At 42.8% G+C, this 14,332-nt stretch overlaps 2 protein-coding genes across 3 annotated transcripts in view; one reads left to right on the forward strand and one right to left on the reverse strand.

The window, feature by feature from the left end:
• The window catches only part of LOC133390557 (uncharacterized), a 312,873-nt gene that overhangs the window by 94,303 nt on the left and 204,238 nt on the right, over positions 1–14,332 (reverse strand). The gene's annotated exons all lie outside the window — the stretch shown is intronic.
• The window catches only part of LOC133390554 (uncharacterized), a 30,373-nt gene that overhangs the window by 9,935 nt on the left and 6,106 nt on the right, over positions 1–14,332 (forward strand). The window contains exons 2-3 of one of the 2 annotated variants that reach the window (XM_061639369.1): positions 9,287–9,423; positions 10,960–11,118. In XM_061639369.1, coding sequence (XP_061495353.1) covers positions 9,287–9,423; positions 10,960–11,118 — 296 coding nt within the window. Of the gene's footprint in view, positions 1–9,283; positions 9,424–10,959; positions 11,119–14,332 lie in introns of both variants that reach the window. The other variant, XM_061639368.1, reaches the window with a different exon arrangement.

Raw genomic sequence — 14,332 nt, forward strand, 5'->3', positions numbered from 1 at the left:
TTTCCCCCTTAAGCAGTCAGTGAGAGGGGCTGTTAACCTGGAAAAGCCTGGAATGAACTTTCTGTAGTAGTTGGCAAATCCCAAAAAACGTTGTACATCCTTTTTAGTGTCCGGTTGCCACCAATCCAGTATACAACTCACTTTTTCTGGATCCATTTCCACTCCTTTTGCTGAGATGCGATATCCAAGAAAGTCCAAAGACGATAGGTCAAACCCACATTTCTCTAGCTTAGCATACAAATGGTTCTCTCTCAGTCTTCCCAACACAGTTTTCACATGCTGATCATGGTCTTCTTGGTTATTTGAAAACACCAGGATATCATCTAAATAACAGATTACATACTTATCCAAAAGGTCTCTAAACACGTCGTTCATGAACTTTTGAAACACGCCAGGACTTCCACAAAGCCCAAATGGCATTACCAGATATTCAAACTGTCCATAAGAGGTCAAAAAACCTGTTTTCCATTCATCTCCCTCCTTCATCCTGATCAGATTGTATGCTCCTCTTAAGTCCAGTTTCATGAAGATTTTTACAGAGCGCAGTCGGTCTAACAGCTCTGAGATCAGGGGCAGCGGATAGCTGTTAGGAATAGTGATTTGATTTAATGCACGATAATCATTGCAAGGCCTGAGCTCCCCCCCTTCTTCTTCACGAACAACAGGGGCGCTCCAGCAGGGGACTGCGAGGGACGTATAAATCCTCGCTTCAGGTTTTTCTCCAGAAATTCCCTCAGGGCCTCTCTCTCTTTCTCTGTGAGGGAGTAAATTCTTCCCGATGGGATGCTGGCTCCTGGCACTAAATCAATTGCACAATCATAAGGACGGTGGGGGGGTAACATCTCTGCCTCTTTTTCATTGAACACATCTCTAAATTCCCCATACTTCGAGGGAAGGGTTACTTGTTTGGCTTCCTGCACTGCTCCTGCCAACTTGTTGGTGGTTTCTTCTGCCTGACAGTTTTCCTGGCAATACTGAGAAGTGAACCACACCACAGCATCCTTCCACATTATCTTTGGGTTGTGCTTGACTAACCAGGGCATTCCTAGGATCACATCAAAGGTCAAAAGGTCTGTTACATACAGCGAAATGAATTCTTCGTGCCCCGGGATTTGCAGTTTCAATTCCTCCATTGCTCGCGTTACCCCCCCTCCTTTCAGGGGCCTCCCATCTATGGCCTCCACCGGCAAGGGGGTGTCCAATTTCCATTGGGAAATTCCGTAACGCTTTACTAACTCTGCATCAATGAAATTTGTGGTTGCTCCACTGTCAATTAACGCTGTGGAGTTAAACATTACTCCTTTGGAAGTTATAATCCGAATTGGCAGTACCAAGACTCCTCTTGAAGGAGGTTTTGCCACCAGAGGCCCTTTGTCCAACGTAGCCCCCAGTCCACCGGCCTGTACATGGACTGGGTTCGTTAGTTTCCCGCCGGCTCTGTTTTTCCCCCTTTCAGTCCACAATCTCTAGCCACGTGGCCCGGCTTTGAACAATAGAAGCATAAACGTTCTTTATGACGCCTCTCCTTTTCTTCTTCCGACAGCTTCGGCCTAGCCCCCCCCGTCCTTCGGTCGCGTTGCCTGATGTTCCTGGGGTTGAAAGGGTCTTGCTGCGAGAGGCTGAAACTGAGTATCTCTGGATCTCCTGTTTCTTTTCCAGGCGCCTTCCTTCCAACCAATGATCGATCTGCAGGCATAGCCGAATCAATCCAGGCAAATTATTTAGGGGGGTAGTTCTAGCCAAGTCATCCAGGACTTCAGAACTCAGTCCACTCCTATACATGAACATCAAGGCTGCATCATTATAACCAGTTTCCTGGGACAGAATTTTAAAGGCGTTAGTGTACTCTGACACTGTTCCTTTCCCTTGTTTCAAGGCGCTCAACTGCCTGGCCACCGTCTCCGCCCTTTGAGGGTCCTGGAACATCTCAGTCATGGCTTGCATAAAGCCTCTATATCTTCCCAGAAGGCCATCCTTTCTGACCAGGTACGGAGTCACCCATTTGGCAGCTTCTCCTTCCAAGAGGCTGATCACGAAGGCCACTTTGGCCACATCACTAGGAAACTCTGCATTTCTGATGTCCAAATACAATTCACATTGAGCCACGAAAGTAGAGAGCTGCTCACTCTGTCCCGCATATTTTGGTGGTAATCCTATAGGAATCTTCACCACAGCGGCCGGAGGGGCTGCTCGCATCTGATCTACCGTGGTTTTCAAGGTCTGATTGTCAGTTTTCAGAGTCCTGACAGCCGCTAACAAGGTTTGAACATCTGCCTGTAGGTCCGCCACATTAGTCCTCAGTCGTCTCACTTCTTCCGTCTCAGAAGTGGGATTTGTTCCCCCTGCTCCCTTCTTCATCTTGTCACGTTCAAGCGGTGGGAGCGTTGAGGGTGAAGTAGGTGGTTCTGTCAATCTGTCGTGTCCCGGACTGGACTCAGAAACCAGACCAGGTTGTGAAAGCAGTTCAGTCTTTATTAGAGTAATATCCAAACAGAGGCTGCGCCTTCTCATGAAGAAACACAATAACACGTGTCCAGCGACATGCAAGAGAGTTGACAGAACAAGGAACCCCTGCCCCCCCTTATCCTTATAAAGGGGGCTTTCTGGCGCGAATTCTCTCACTCCGCCTTAGGGTGCTCTCTTCCCCGCCCCTCCTTTCTCTCCCCTTTGCTCGTTTTTGTTTTCTCCAGGTTTGTGGTGAAGGGGGAAGCTCTGCCCCCTCCTCTTCTGAAGATTCTACCTCTGGTATTGGGAAAAGAGGGGGGTGAACATCATGCCCATCAGGCGGGCTTTTCTCTGGCTGATGAGAGAGTTGAATTCCCCCTCCTTCTTGTTCTAACTGCTCTGGCTCGGGGAGGGGGGTGAGTGTGGGAAATTCCTGAGCAGAGTCTGTATCTGTGTCTGCTGGAGTTTCAAGGCCTTTGCTGCTGGGCAACACTATCTCTGAGAGTTCTCCCTCCCCCTCTTCACACAACTCTGGGAAAATGATCTCCTCCTCATCCTCTGAAGTGCCAGGGTCCCAATCCTGCATCCTGACAGTACCATAGAAATAGGCTGTGATTCAGTGGTGAAGCATCTGCTTTGCATGCAGATGGTCTCAGGCTCAACCCCTGCCATCTCCAAGTAGGTTGGGAAAAGACTCCTGCCTGAAACCTTGGACAGCTGTTGCAGTCAGTGTCAACTCTACTGAGCTAGATGGACCAACGGTCCGACTTGCTATAAGACAGCTCCCTATGTCCCTAACAGCCCATGAGGGACACCCTGAGGCTGCCAGCCCAGATGACATCCTGCCCCGAAAGGCTGACACTGAGGAATCCAACACACCCTGATGGGACCCTCACCCTATATCTAGTCTCTTCATCAACATTCCTAGGACTGCAGGAGCAGAGCCAACATTGGATCCATGACAAAGCCTAAGCCCTGGAACAAGAGCACCTACTCCACAGCCTGGGGCCTGCTTCACTTTGGAGGAAGAGACAGTCATTATTGTGTACCTGCTAAGCTCCAAAAAGAGGCAGAGTTGCCAGGGTCTACTATATAACTCCTCAGTCTCCACTTGTTAGTTGCTGCTGCAATAGCTTGGTGAAGAGGTTCCTTGTCTAACCTAACTCTGGATTCTGCTGGACAGCTACCCTGTTATTCCAGGCTCAGTCCTTGCTCTGGCTGTTGGTGGCCACTGCCCTGCTCTGGGGTGACAGAAATAGACACAAGCTCTGTATGTCAGAAGGATGAAAAAAGAAAAGAAAAAAAGAGTGATTGCCACAAGCAATAAGGGTCTATCATACCACCTTCAGCTGTCTGAAAGATGAGCACAAGCCAAACAATGGTCTCCAACCTTAAATTGTTAATGGTAGGCACAGGGAAACAGCATATTTCTATAAACAATGCTGTCGCCTAACCAGGGGTATAGAATGCTGCACATCAAAATCAACAGGAATTCAAAGGCTGATAATATGGGGTAATGGAGGAGGGGGAAAGGTCTCAGGAGGCGCAGAAAATGCACATCTGGGATTTGTGTTTGAAATTTTACAGTGTGTTTTATAGAACCTGTGATCAAGAAGATCAGATTTGTAAGCCCCAGATGTGAGCGGATTTATTGCTACCTTTTATATCATAAATGAAGAAAGATCAAAATCACCTAGTCTCATAGGACCTGGAGAACTGCAAAGGAACTGGTGCATCCCCCTCTTTGGTCTATCTGACCTCAGAGATTTTTGCTGCACTTTCAGCTTTTTGATATTACAGGCTTGGGTCCATCTCTATTGGGAATGGCTGATCAAACATTCTCATTACAGAATTCATTTCAAAAGGAAAGACTGTTTATTTGGAAAAGGGGGATTATTAATTATTAATAAGAATTTATAGAGAAAGTCAGTGAGAATATTATTACCAGTGAAAAATGGTATGGCTGGTACTTCAGAAAAAACATCTTCAGCAGCTCATAGAAATGAAAGTGTATGTGAGAGAATGAATGTGTGTGCGAGGAGGGGCAGATCCATAGGTTAGTAAGAAGTTCCCAGAGATCTAGAGAAGAGATTATGGCAATGTGTCTTTTGTTGTTACACAGTGCAGTCTGCTGCATGCTTACATTGTTGTTTGATATCACAGAATATTGTTACCATCAGTTTCAGCCTCAGTCCTTGGGTAATGTAGAATACAAATGTATATTTCATTTTTTTCATTTCATTTTATTAAATTTATATACCGACCATAGCCGGAGCTCCCTGGGCGGTTCACAACAATCAGCATAAAATACAATGAAACACATATTTAAAACAGTTTTTTAAAAGCTTAAAATTTAAATTTAAAAACATAAACATTTTTACACATACTAAAATGCCTGGGAAAAGAGGAAAGTGTTAACCTGGCGCCGAAAAGATAGTAATGTCGGCACCAGGCGTACCTCATCAGGAAGACTATTCCATAATTCGGGGGCCGGCACTGAGAAGGCCCTCTTTCTTGTCACCACCCTCCGAGCCTCCCTCTGAGTAGGCACCCGGAGGAGGGCCTTCGATGCTGAGCGTAGCGTACGGGTGGGTTCATATCAGGAGAGGCGTTCCATCAGGTATCGTGGTCCCACGCCGTATAAGGCTTTATAGGTTAAAACCAGCACCTTGAACTGGGCCTGGAAACATATAGGCAGCCAATGCAAGCGGGCCAGAATCGGTGTTATATGTTCGGACCGCCTGGTCCCCGTTATCAATCTGGCCGCTGCATTTTGCACGAGCTGCAGTTTCCAGACTGTCTTCAAAGGCAGCCCCACGTAGAGCACATTGCAGTAATCTAGTTTAGAGGTTACCAGAGCATGGACAACTGAAGCGAGGTCATCCCTATCCAGATAGGGGCGAAGTTGGGCCACCAAACAAAGTTGGTAAAAGGCACTCCATGCCACCGAGGCTACTTGATCCTCAAGTGATAGTGAAGGTTCTAAAAGAACTCCCAAACTACGAACCTGCTCCTTCAGGGGGAGTGTAACCCCGTCCAGAACAGGTTGAACATCCACCATCCGGTTGGGAGAACCTCCCACTAACAGCATCTCGGTCTTGTCTGGATTAAGTCTCAGTTTATTAGCTCTCATCCAGTCCATTGTCGCAGCCAGGCAATGGTTCAGTACATTGACATATATCATCTTGATCTTAAAGCAGTTTGTCCGAAGGAGGGGCACATATGCATGAGAATTCCTACTGCTTTTGGCCTGAAGTTCTAGAATAAAGCCATATGTTTGGGAGAATTTGTTTGAAAATTGTGCGCCAACATCACACTCTGAAATGTAGTAACCTACACAATTCTTAATTTCTAAATAGCAGGCCCTGGGATTCAAGCCCTCCTGAGAACCAGCCATTTGGGACAATAGGTTAGGTTGCAGTTGATGATAATGATTGAATGAGCGATGATGATATTTTATTTATTTATTTATTTATTATTTGATTTATATCCTGCCCTTCCTCCCAGCAGGAGCCCAGGGCGGCATATTTGTAGACTGTCTTTCAAGGATTCCCAGGGTGGCAAACAATTTACAGTAAGACACAATAAAAACGTCAACAATAAAATCATAAAACCACAATTATCCTAATCACAAAAAATAACTGACAGCAGCACAGAACATAGTCATCTCATTAACCTGCCAGGCCAGGCAGGACAGATGTATCTTCAGTTGGCAGCAAAAAGACTACAATTCCCATTATTCCTGATCATTGTCCATACTGGCTGGGGATGAAGAGAACTGGTATCCAGCAACAATGGGTATCTCATCCCTGGCATAAACTAAAGGTCTAATCCTATACACATATACTTGGGCTCAATGGGACTTATGTCTGAGTAAGTAAATAAGTATAGGATTGAACTGTGTGGATGAAAAAGAGTCAAGATGCCACATTGGGGGTGTGGTTCATTTGGAAATGTAAAACTTGTTTATCTGAAATTGTAAAAAAAAATTCAAAGTAGGGAGAAATTGCAAAATTGATATTGAAAGGTTCTGTTGATTTATTTTTCTTTTGTACTTCTGCAAACCTTGGTTATCCCAAAGCCTGCTGTTACCTCCTTCTTGTAGGCTGATGGTGCTGTTTTGACAACATAAGCAATGGCACTCAGATTACGGACATTGGAAATAGAGGGAAATGCTAAAAGGTTTTGTTTTACTGGATCAGTTTTTGTTGGAAAGAGTCTGTCCAAGCAGTTGAACTTGAAAGAACTCCTTTCTTTTTCATTTAAAGGATATTGTATCAGAACAGATAACAGATAGTAAAGATATGGTTGGGTTTTTTTTTATTTTGCCAACAGAGACCCACAGATTGATTAAACCAATATGTAATGTTCTAGTTAACAAATAAACAATTTCCCTGACGAACTGACAGATTAATCCAAAAACACTCATCATATCAATACAGCATGACTTTCTATTTGACAGTTAGGATTTAAATTGTTCCAAAATAAAATGAATTGTAGCTGTATCTTCTAAAAAAATAATAATCAAGCGTTCTCCCTTTTGTACACTTGCATTTTTTTAAAAAAAGGCATTCTGTCCGTTGCTATAAACAAGTATTTATTTAGCCAAGCCTGAACTAAAGGGGAACTCTTATTTCTCCAAGTCTGGGTTATAGTCTTTCAATAATAATGTCTCTGGAGTACAGCATTTCTAAGGAGCAACGGAATAAATGGTATTGTTAGTATTATGTCAATTCATTGAATAGCTTTGATCCAATAAGAACTAATTTTCTGGTATTTTCATCACATCTATGCAAGGAACATAGGAAGCTTCCTTATACTGGGTCAGGCCATTGGTCTACCCAGCTCTGTCTTGTCTACACTGGCAGTAGCCCTCCAGCGTCTCACACAGGAGCAGTAGGTGCTCACCTGACCTCTTGTCACCTGCGTTGCTGTTGCTTGCTTTGAGGAGGGGGAGGGGAGGGACAAGGCAACAGTGCAAATGCCCTGGTGGGAGTGCCAGATTGACTTGTTGTCGTTGTTGTTATTTGCATTTATATACCGCCTCATAGCCGAAGCTCTCTGGGTGGTTTACAACAACTAAAATCATTAAAAACTCTTTCACTCCCTGCCATGACCCAAAGCTTCTATTTGAATGCTAACAGAAGCTTCCCTTGAAATGCAGTGTCCCTCCTGTGATGTCATTTTTGTCAGATCTTGGCAGACAGAGAAAGAGTTAAGCTTCCCCTTCCCACCCCCAGTCCCTAGACTGCTCAGGCTTCTCCTCTTCCACTGTTACTGTTTACATAAACCAAAACTGTGTGCTGTTATTTTGGCCCTCAGAGTCCCCCTCATGGCAACACTAGCAAGCAGATGTGGAATTCTGAAGTTCACTTTGCAGTGAAGTTTGGGAGAAATGCCACATATATCCCAGGGGGGAAATCCTGTTAAAGTCATGCTAACCCTAATAGAATACTTTGGCCTGTTAGCACGTATATGTTGTTGGGGTGGTAATCTTGCCAGTCAAAGGCTTTTCCTTAGTAGACTGGATACTTAGCTGCCTCCATTCAGCAAGCAAGCTCTGCATTGGAAAGTAAACTCTGACATGCAGATGATGCTCATAAACATATGAAGCTACATGGTATTTGTCCTGCTAACCCAGTACTGACTACTATAACAGGCAGCAGCTTTCCAGGGTCTCAAGACAGGAATTTCCATAGCCCTATTATTAGCGGTGGTTCAGAACTGTAAGTACTAGGGATGCAAGGAACTTTTTACATGCAAAGCATGTGCTCAGCAGATGAGCTACAGACAGCCCCTCAACTGAGCCCTTAACCTGCTGGGTATGGGCATATCCAGGTTGTCATCATTTTGTCAGAGGGATTCAGGAACAAATTAAAGCACTCTGTCACCCTAATGCAACAAATCCATTTGGGGGGGGGATTGACTTTTTGCGCTTTGGAAAGTGATGGGGAAATGCATTGAAAAGTGTGGAATGAACAAATTATTAACAGGAAGATGTATAAATAGCCCACAAGCAAAGCAGGATGAATGCAGAATGGATGCTCAGTGTTGAATAATCTCCCTGCAAACAAATCAGAATGAATGCTCAATAAGGACCGGGTATGCATGCACACCATACATTTAAAGCACATGACTTCTCCCAAAGAATCATGAGAACAGTAGTTTGTTAAGGTTGCTGGGAACTGTAGCTCTGTGAGGTATAAACTATAGTTCCCATGATTCTCTGGTGGGAGCAATGTGTTTTAAATGTGATTTAAATGTATGGTATGTATGCAGACCTAATCTAACTTCCATGTCAACTTTGTGCAAGCAACTCCGGATGCTCAATAAATAGGTTGTCTACACTCTCCTAGTCTTGTGAGGTCAGTGGGAGGGATGCATATGACTAGAGTTGGACTGCAATCCTTGTCTTTTGGATTTGTTCATCTGAATGGTCTTTTTTTGTATATAATAGGGCTTTCTTCATTTTAAAGAGATCTAAAAATGTTCAAAAGCTTCTTTCATAACACTGTCAAACCTATGTGATGACTGTTTTAAATATGCATAAATAGCACATGGCACAGCCCTACCTAGACAGGAGCACTTCAGACTGCATGTGGAGTGCATGCTTGAATGGTCCTCTACATTAAACATTTCTGTGTACATAGAAAGCTAGCATGTCAAGGAGAATGCTTTCCCCTGGCCTGCTATTTTTCTATAGTAGACATGCCATTCCTCACTGCTGTTCAAAGTGAAATAGCCTAGTGAAGGCTGTACCATGTGTTATTTTGTCACATTTGAACTGGCTCTGAAAGGGCAGAAAATCAAAACAGATTTTATTATCCTTTTCTTACAGCAGAAACAAAAAGATGAAAGCTCTGATAAAGCCCATCGTGGGTGCTCTGCCACTTCTCCTCTTCTGCCACCTCTTGCCCAGCAGCATCTGTCAGAAGGAGTTACTGAATCACGTTCAGGAATGGAACTACAGAGAAGGAGGTAAGAGGTGTTAGTAAGCCAAGGCAGAGGCAGGAGTCATTTGTAAGCCCCTTGGGGGCAGAGACCTGTCTATTTTTACCTTTGTAACTCTGTAAGGCATCCATGTGCACTGATGGCACCATATTAATACAAATAAGAATGTTTCTGATAAAGGCTTGAGTAAATTCCATTTTCCTTCCTCTTGAGTTCTGCACTACAATAAGCCAAAATATGAACAAACGTAGTGATATTTGTGTGTTACATGTAGATTGTGAGTGGAACTACTACCTGATTACTGTGAATGAGGCTTATCACTATGATTTTGCCTAAAGGAGAGATGGGGGATCCAAATGTCTTTCCTCAATGGAGTGCTCTTCCTCTACAAGGATATCTCGTGCTTCCAGCACACAAGATCTTGCCATTGGACAAAGCTACGAATGTGTCCATTGGCATTATTATTGATGGAATGTGATTGCATGAGCAAGTTCATTAGGCTGCAATCCTAAATGGGATTTACTTCTGGCTATGCATGCCTAGGCTTGTAATGTTAATGGCAAAGACACTTCCCATCTATCCTCATCTTAGGCAATTCAAGCATAGAATGCTCATGTAGCTGCATTGAAAATATGGCAAACAATGTCCTGTCTTTCAGTTCCCATCACCATTTTGCATTCTTTGAAGGATCCTAACTCATCATCTCCCAGACTGAAGCACAGACATTGCCACTGCCTTTTAAAAGTGGTGAACCAAGAACAGCTGTCTTTGTAGCAAGCTCCAGCAGCTGTTATCCACCTCTCTTATGTGGGGATGAGATATCAGTGCAACTAGTGCTGGACATGTGCTGTACCATTTAAAAAAAACCTTTTCAAATGGTCTGGAGAAACCTAAGGGACTGTGCTTATTTCTGTAGTCCTAACTTCAGAATCTCTCACCGGGATCTGTTCTCACCCTATTTTACCTTACTTTACCTATTATTTATTATAAATATTTTTATCCTGCCTTTCCATGAATCATGCCCAGGGTAGCTAACAACAATGTTAAGTATGGAAATTCTAACAAAACCATTAAAACAAAAATATCAAATTGAAAAATAAAAATCCATAAACAGTGGGGATTAAACATGAGAAAAGAGCAGATAGAATATGAATAGAATAATATAAAGAGCAGTGAGAGAAACATTTCAGAAAGAATAACAAACTAAACAGGAAGGTTTTTCAAACAGTGCAGAAGCCATTGATGAGGGGAAAGAGTGAGTCTCTCTACAGAGAGTATTCCACAATTTGGGGTGTGCCATGTAAAAGCCCCCCTCTCATTCCATCCAAATGCCGCTCAGAAATTGGCGCGACGTGCAAGGGATCCTTTCCATTTTGATATGGACTAAAAACTTTAAAAAGCCAATATTCTCAGGAATCTGAATGTACCAGATTTGCCGCACCTGACAGCAATCCCTCAGCCACATACCTCTGGATTACGCACATGCATGGCTGTATGTATGGTATTACTTTATCCATGAAGATAGAAGAAAACTGGTTTATGGCTTGCTTTTTGTCCCTGAAGCTCTTCTCATGTGAATTCTGGTATTGTAGCAGATCAGGTGAACATTCAAGGCATAAAGAGTTTCACACGTATGCTGGAGAAGTGGGGGAACAGCATCTTTTGGCAAATGAAACACTCTTTGTTGAGTCATCCTAACACCCTCCTGCCAGAGTTTTCCAGGTAAGAACACATTAGAGCATCACAAGCTCTCTCTGCTCTCTGCTTCCTCTGGTATGTGGGACACCCCAGTGTTGAAACTCTTTATACCTCAAAGGGGAAATAGGGTTAGCAACTAAATTTCTAGCCTTAAAACTAGAAGTGGTACAGAGTCACTGGAATGGGAAGTGATATTCCTCAGCTGTCCTGGCTTCTTTTACCTGAACAGGGAGAACACAGACCACTTCACAGAGTGATTAATGTGGGAAAGCTTTATTGCTTGGTAAGAATAAGCCTTAACACACATTAGAATCCAAGGCAGGAAAATGTCACCATGCTTTCTCTGTACAGATGACCAAGCAAATCCATGGTGCAAAATCTCACCGCTTGAAGTTGTGTTCAACTAAGTTCTGCTCAGAGTAAACCCACTGAAATTAATGAACTTAAGTTAGTCATGTCTATTAACGTCAATGTAGACCTATTGAAATAAATGAACCTAAGTTAGCCATGTCCATTAATTTCAATGTGTCTACTCCGAGTAGGACTAGCATTGAATACCAACCTTTGTGTTCAGTTCAGGTTCCCTAGTTGTTATTATTTTTAAGTCTCTGTTTTGGTTCCAGTTCAGACTCAAACATTTAAAAACTGGTTCTACCATCAGTTCATTGACTTTGCACCAGGTTTGAACTGCTTTTGATCCATTTCATACACACTGACGGTATAAACTTTACAATTGCAGTCTCCCACAAAATGAATATAAAGATAAATGTTTAAGAAAAAATATATTTTAGCATGCTATTTGCATGAATTAAAATTGTATCTTCCAGAACTGTTAGTCATAAAAGAAGAGCCTGACTGGATCAGACCAAAGGCCTGTCTGGTCCAGCATCAAGTTTTCCAAAATGGATCACCTGATGTCTACGGGAAGCTTACAAGCAGGACATGATAGCACTCCCCCTTTTGTGATACACAACAACTGATATGCAGAGGCATGCTACCTCTGATCCTGGGGGTAGCAAATATCCATCATGACTTGTGACTATTTGATTGCTTTATCCACCATGAATTTGTGTAATCCCCATTTTAACCCATCTAAGTTAGTGATCATCACCATGTCTTCTGGTAGCAAGTTCCATAGTATAACTACGTGCTCCCTGAAGTAGAATCATGGAATAGTAGAGTTGGAAGGGGCCTATAAGGCCATCAAGTCCAACCCTCTGCTCAATGCAGGAATCCAAATCAAAACATTCCCAACAGATGATACTTCCTTTCTTCTATTGTTAATCTCCCATGACCACTCAGCATCGGTGAATGACACCAGCTTCTTTACAAGAGAGGAAGAAAAATGTCTCGATATCCATTTTCTCCACACCATGCATCTTTTAATAAACCTCTATCATTTCCCTTCTTAGGCGCTTTTTTAAAAATTAAAAAGACCCAGACATTTTAACCTTGCTTCATAGAAGTTGTTCTGACCCCTAATCATGTTGGTTGCCATGTTGTTTCCAGGGCTAAAACAACTTTTCTGAGGCATGCTGACCAAAATTAGACATATTCCAGTTGTGGGTTGCACCACATATTTGCATAAAGGCATTATGGTATTAACTATTTTATTTTCATTCCCTTTGCTAATGATCCCCAGCATGGAATTTGTCATTTTTACAGCTGCACCTCCAGAAGACCTGTTTATTAAACATTCATCCTGATTTATTTGAACAAGTTTGTGCGGAAGTTATTTGACAGCTGCTGTTTATTGGACATTCCTTCTGATTTGTTTGTGCAGAGGTTGAACAACTTTCCATCCATAAATTGTTATCTCACACTTTCTAGTGCATTTTCCCACCACCACATTACCACAAAAGTCCGATTTCTAAAAAAAGTGGGTTTGTTGCACAAGAGTGTCAGAGCAGTTTAACCTACTTTAACTGCGTAAACCTCAATTTGCCAGTATGCAAATCTCTCCCTTAAAACAGTGACAGAGTCTGGAGGGGACCTTGCTCAGTTTTTCTTTAGGACTACCCACCCACAGCCTCAGGATCTCTTTCCTAGCCAATCACTGCCATGCCTCACACCCCATCAGTGCATACATGTGATGTTAGGATTTTTTGCCCCAGTGTAAACACTTAATTACATTGAATCACATTTCAGTCATAGGCTGTATGCACACCGTACATTTAAAGCACGTTATTTTCCCTTAAGAATCCTGGGACCTGTAGTTTACCCCTCACAGAGCTACAATTCCTTGCACCCTTAACAAACCACAGTTCCCAGGATTCTTTGGGGAAAATAATGTGCTTTAAATGCATGTAAAATGTATGTTAAGCATATGTAAATAATAGGCTTTGAATGTACACAGCCATATTTCACCAATAAGAGTATGAATTTCAGTTCATGAAATTCTTTCTACATTAATTTGTTTAGCAGTAACTAAAATACAATTTTATTACTTCATTTTAAGTTTGGGGGATTTTGCCTCACTTGGCAATGAAGATCAGCAATGCTTTTATATAAAACTATGGTGTGGTCACATTTAACATACAGTATTCAATTCTGTCTCTCCCATCACAGAAAAGAATCAAGGATATGGAAAAGTAAACTAATATGTTCTAGAGCTAGGATTGCAACAAAGGTATTGGGCTATAAGAGGGAATATGGCAGAAGTTTATCAAACTATGAATGGTTGGAGAACACATCCTCTCTCAGGCTGTGAACACACAAGTCGCCTACAGCAAACGTTTCCATTCGCTGCACCAGGAGAGGGAACAGGTTGATTTGCCAATCAGTTGCAAAATTTCTTCAAAGCTGAATTTTTTAAAAAAAACCATGCACTCCAGCTGCTCCCACCAGGTTTTACAGTAAAAACGGCCTGGGTTTGACTAGTGCCACGTGTCTATTTTCAGAAGAGAGAAGTGGAGATGCAGATCAGTGAATGTGTTCCTACCCTCATACACATAATGCTGCTTGGGGACATCCAATCAAATTAATTGGCAGAAGTTTCAGGACTGAGTGCTTAACACACTAAGATGTGGGCGTGCACAGCCACTAACTTAGATAGCTTTTTAAAAGTCATGGAGGATAGGTCTGACAAAAGCTATCAGCAGCCATGATTGTTAAATGGAACTGCCATGATGAAGGTCACTATAGGTCTGGGTACCAGATGCTGAGTACAAAGGTTGAGGAGATGGTTGCAACCTTCAAGCCCTGATGGTGATCTTCCAGGGGGATCTCTAGCAGTGCT

The sequence above is a fragment of the Rhineura floridana genome, chromosome 8, assembly GCF_030035675.1.
Source record: "Rhineura floridana isolate rRhiFlo1 chromosome 8, rRhiFlo1.hap2, whole genome shotgun sequence".
Classification (NCBI taxonomy): domain Eukaryota; kingdom Metazoa; phylum Chordata; class Lepidosauria; order Squamata; family Rhineuridae; genus Rhineura; species Rhineura floridana.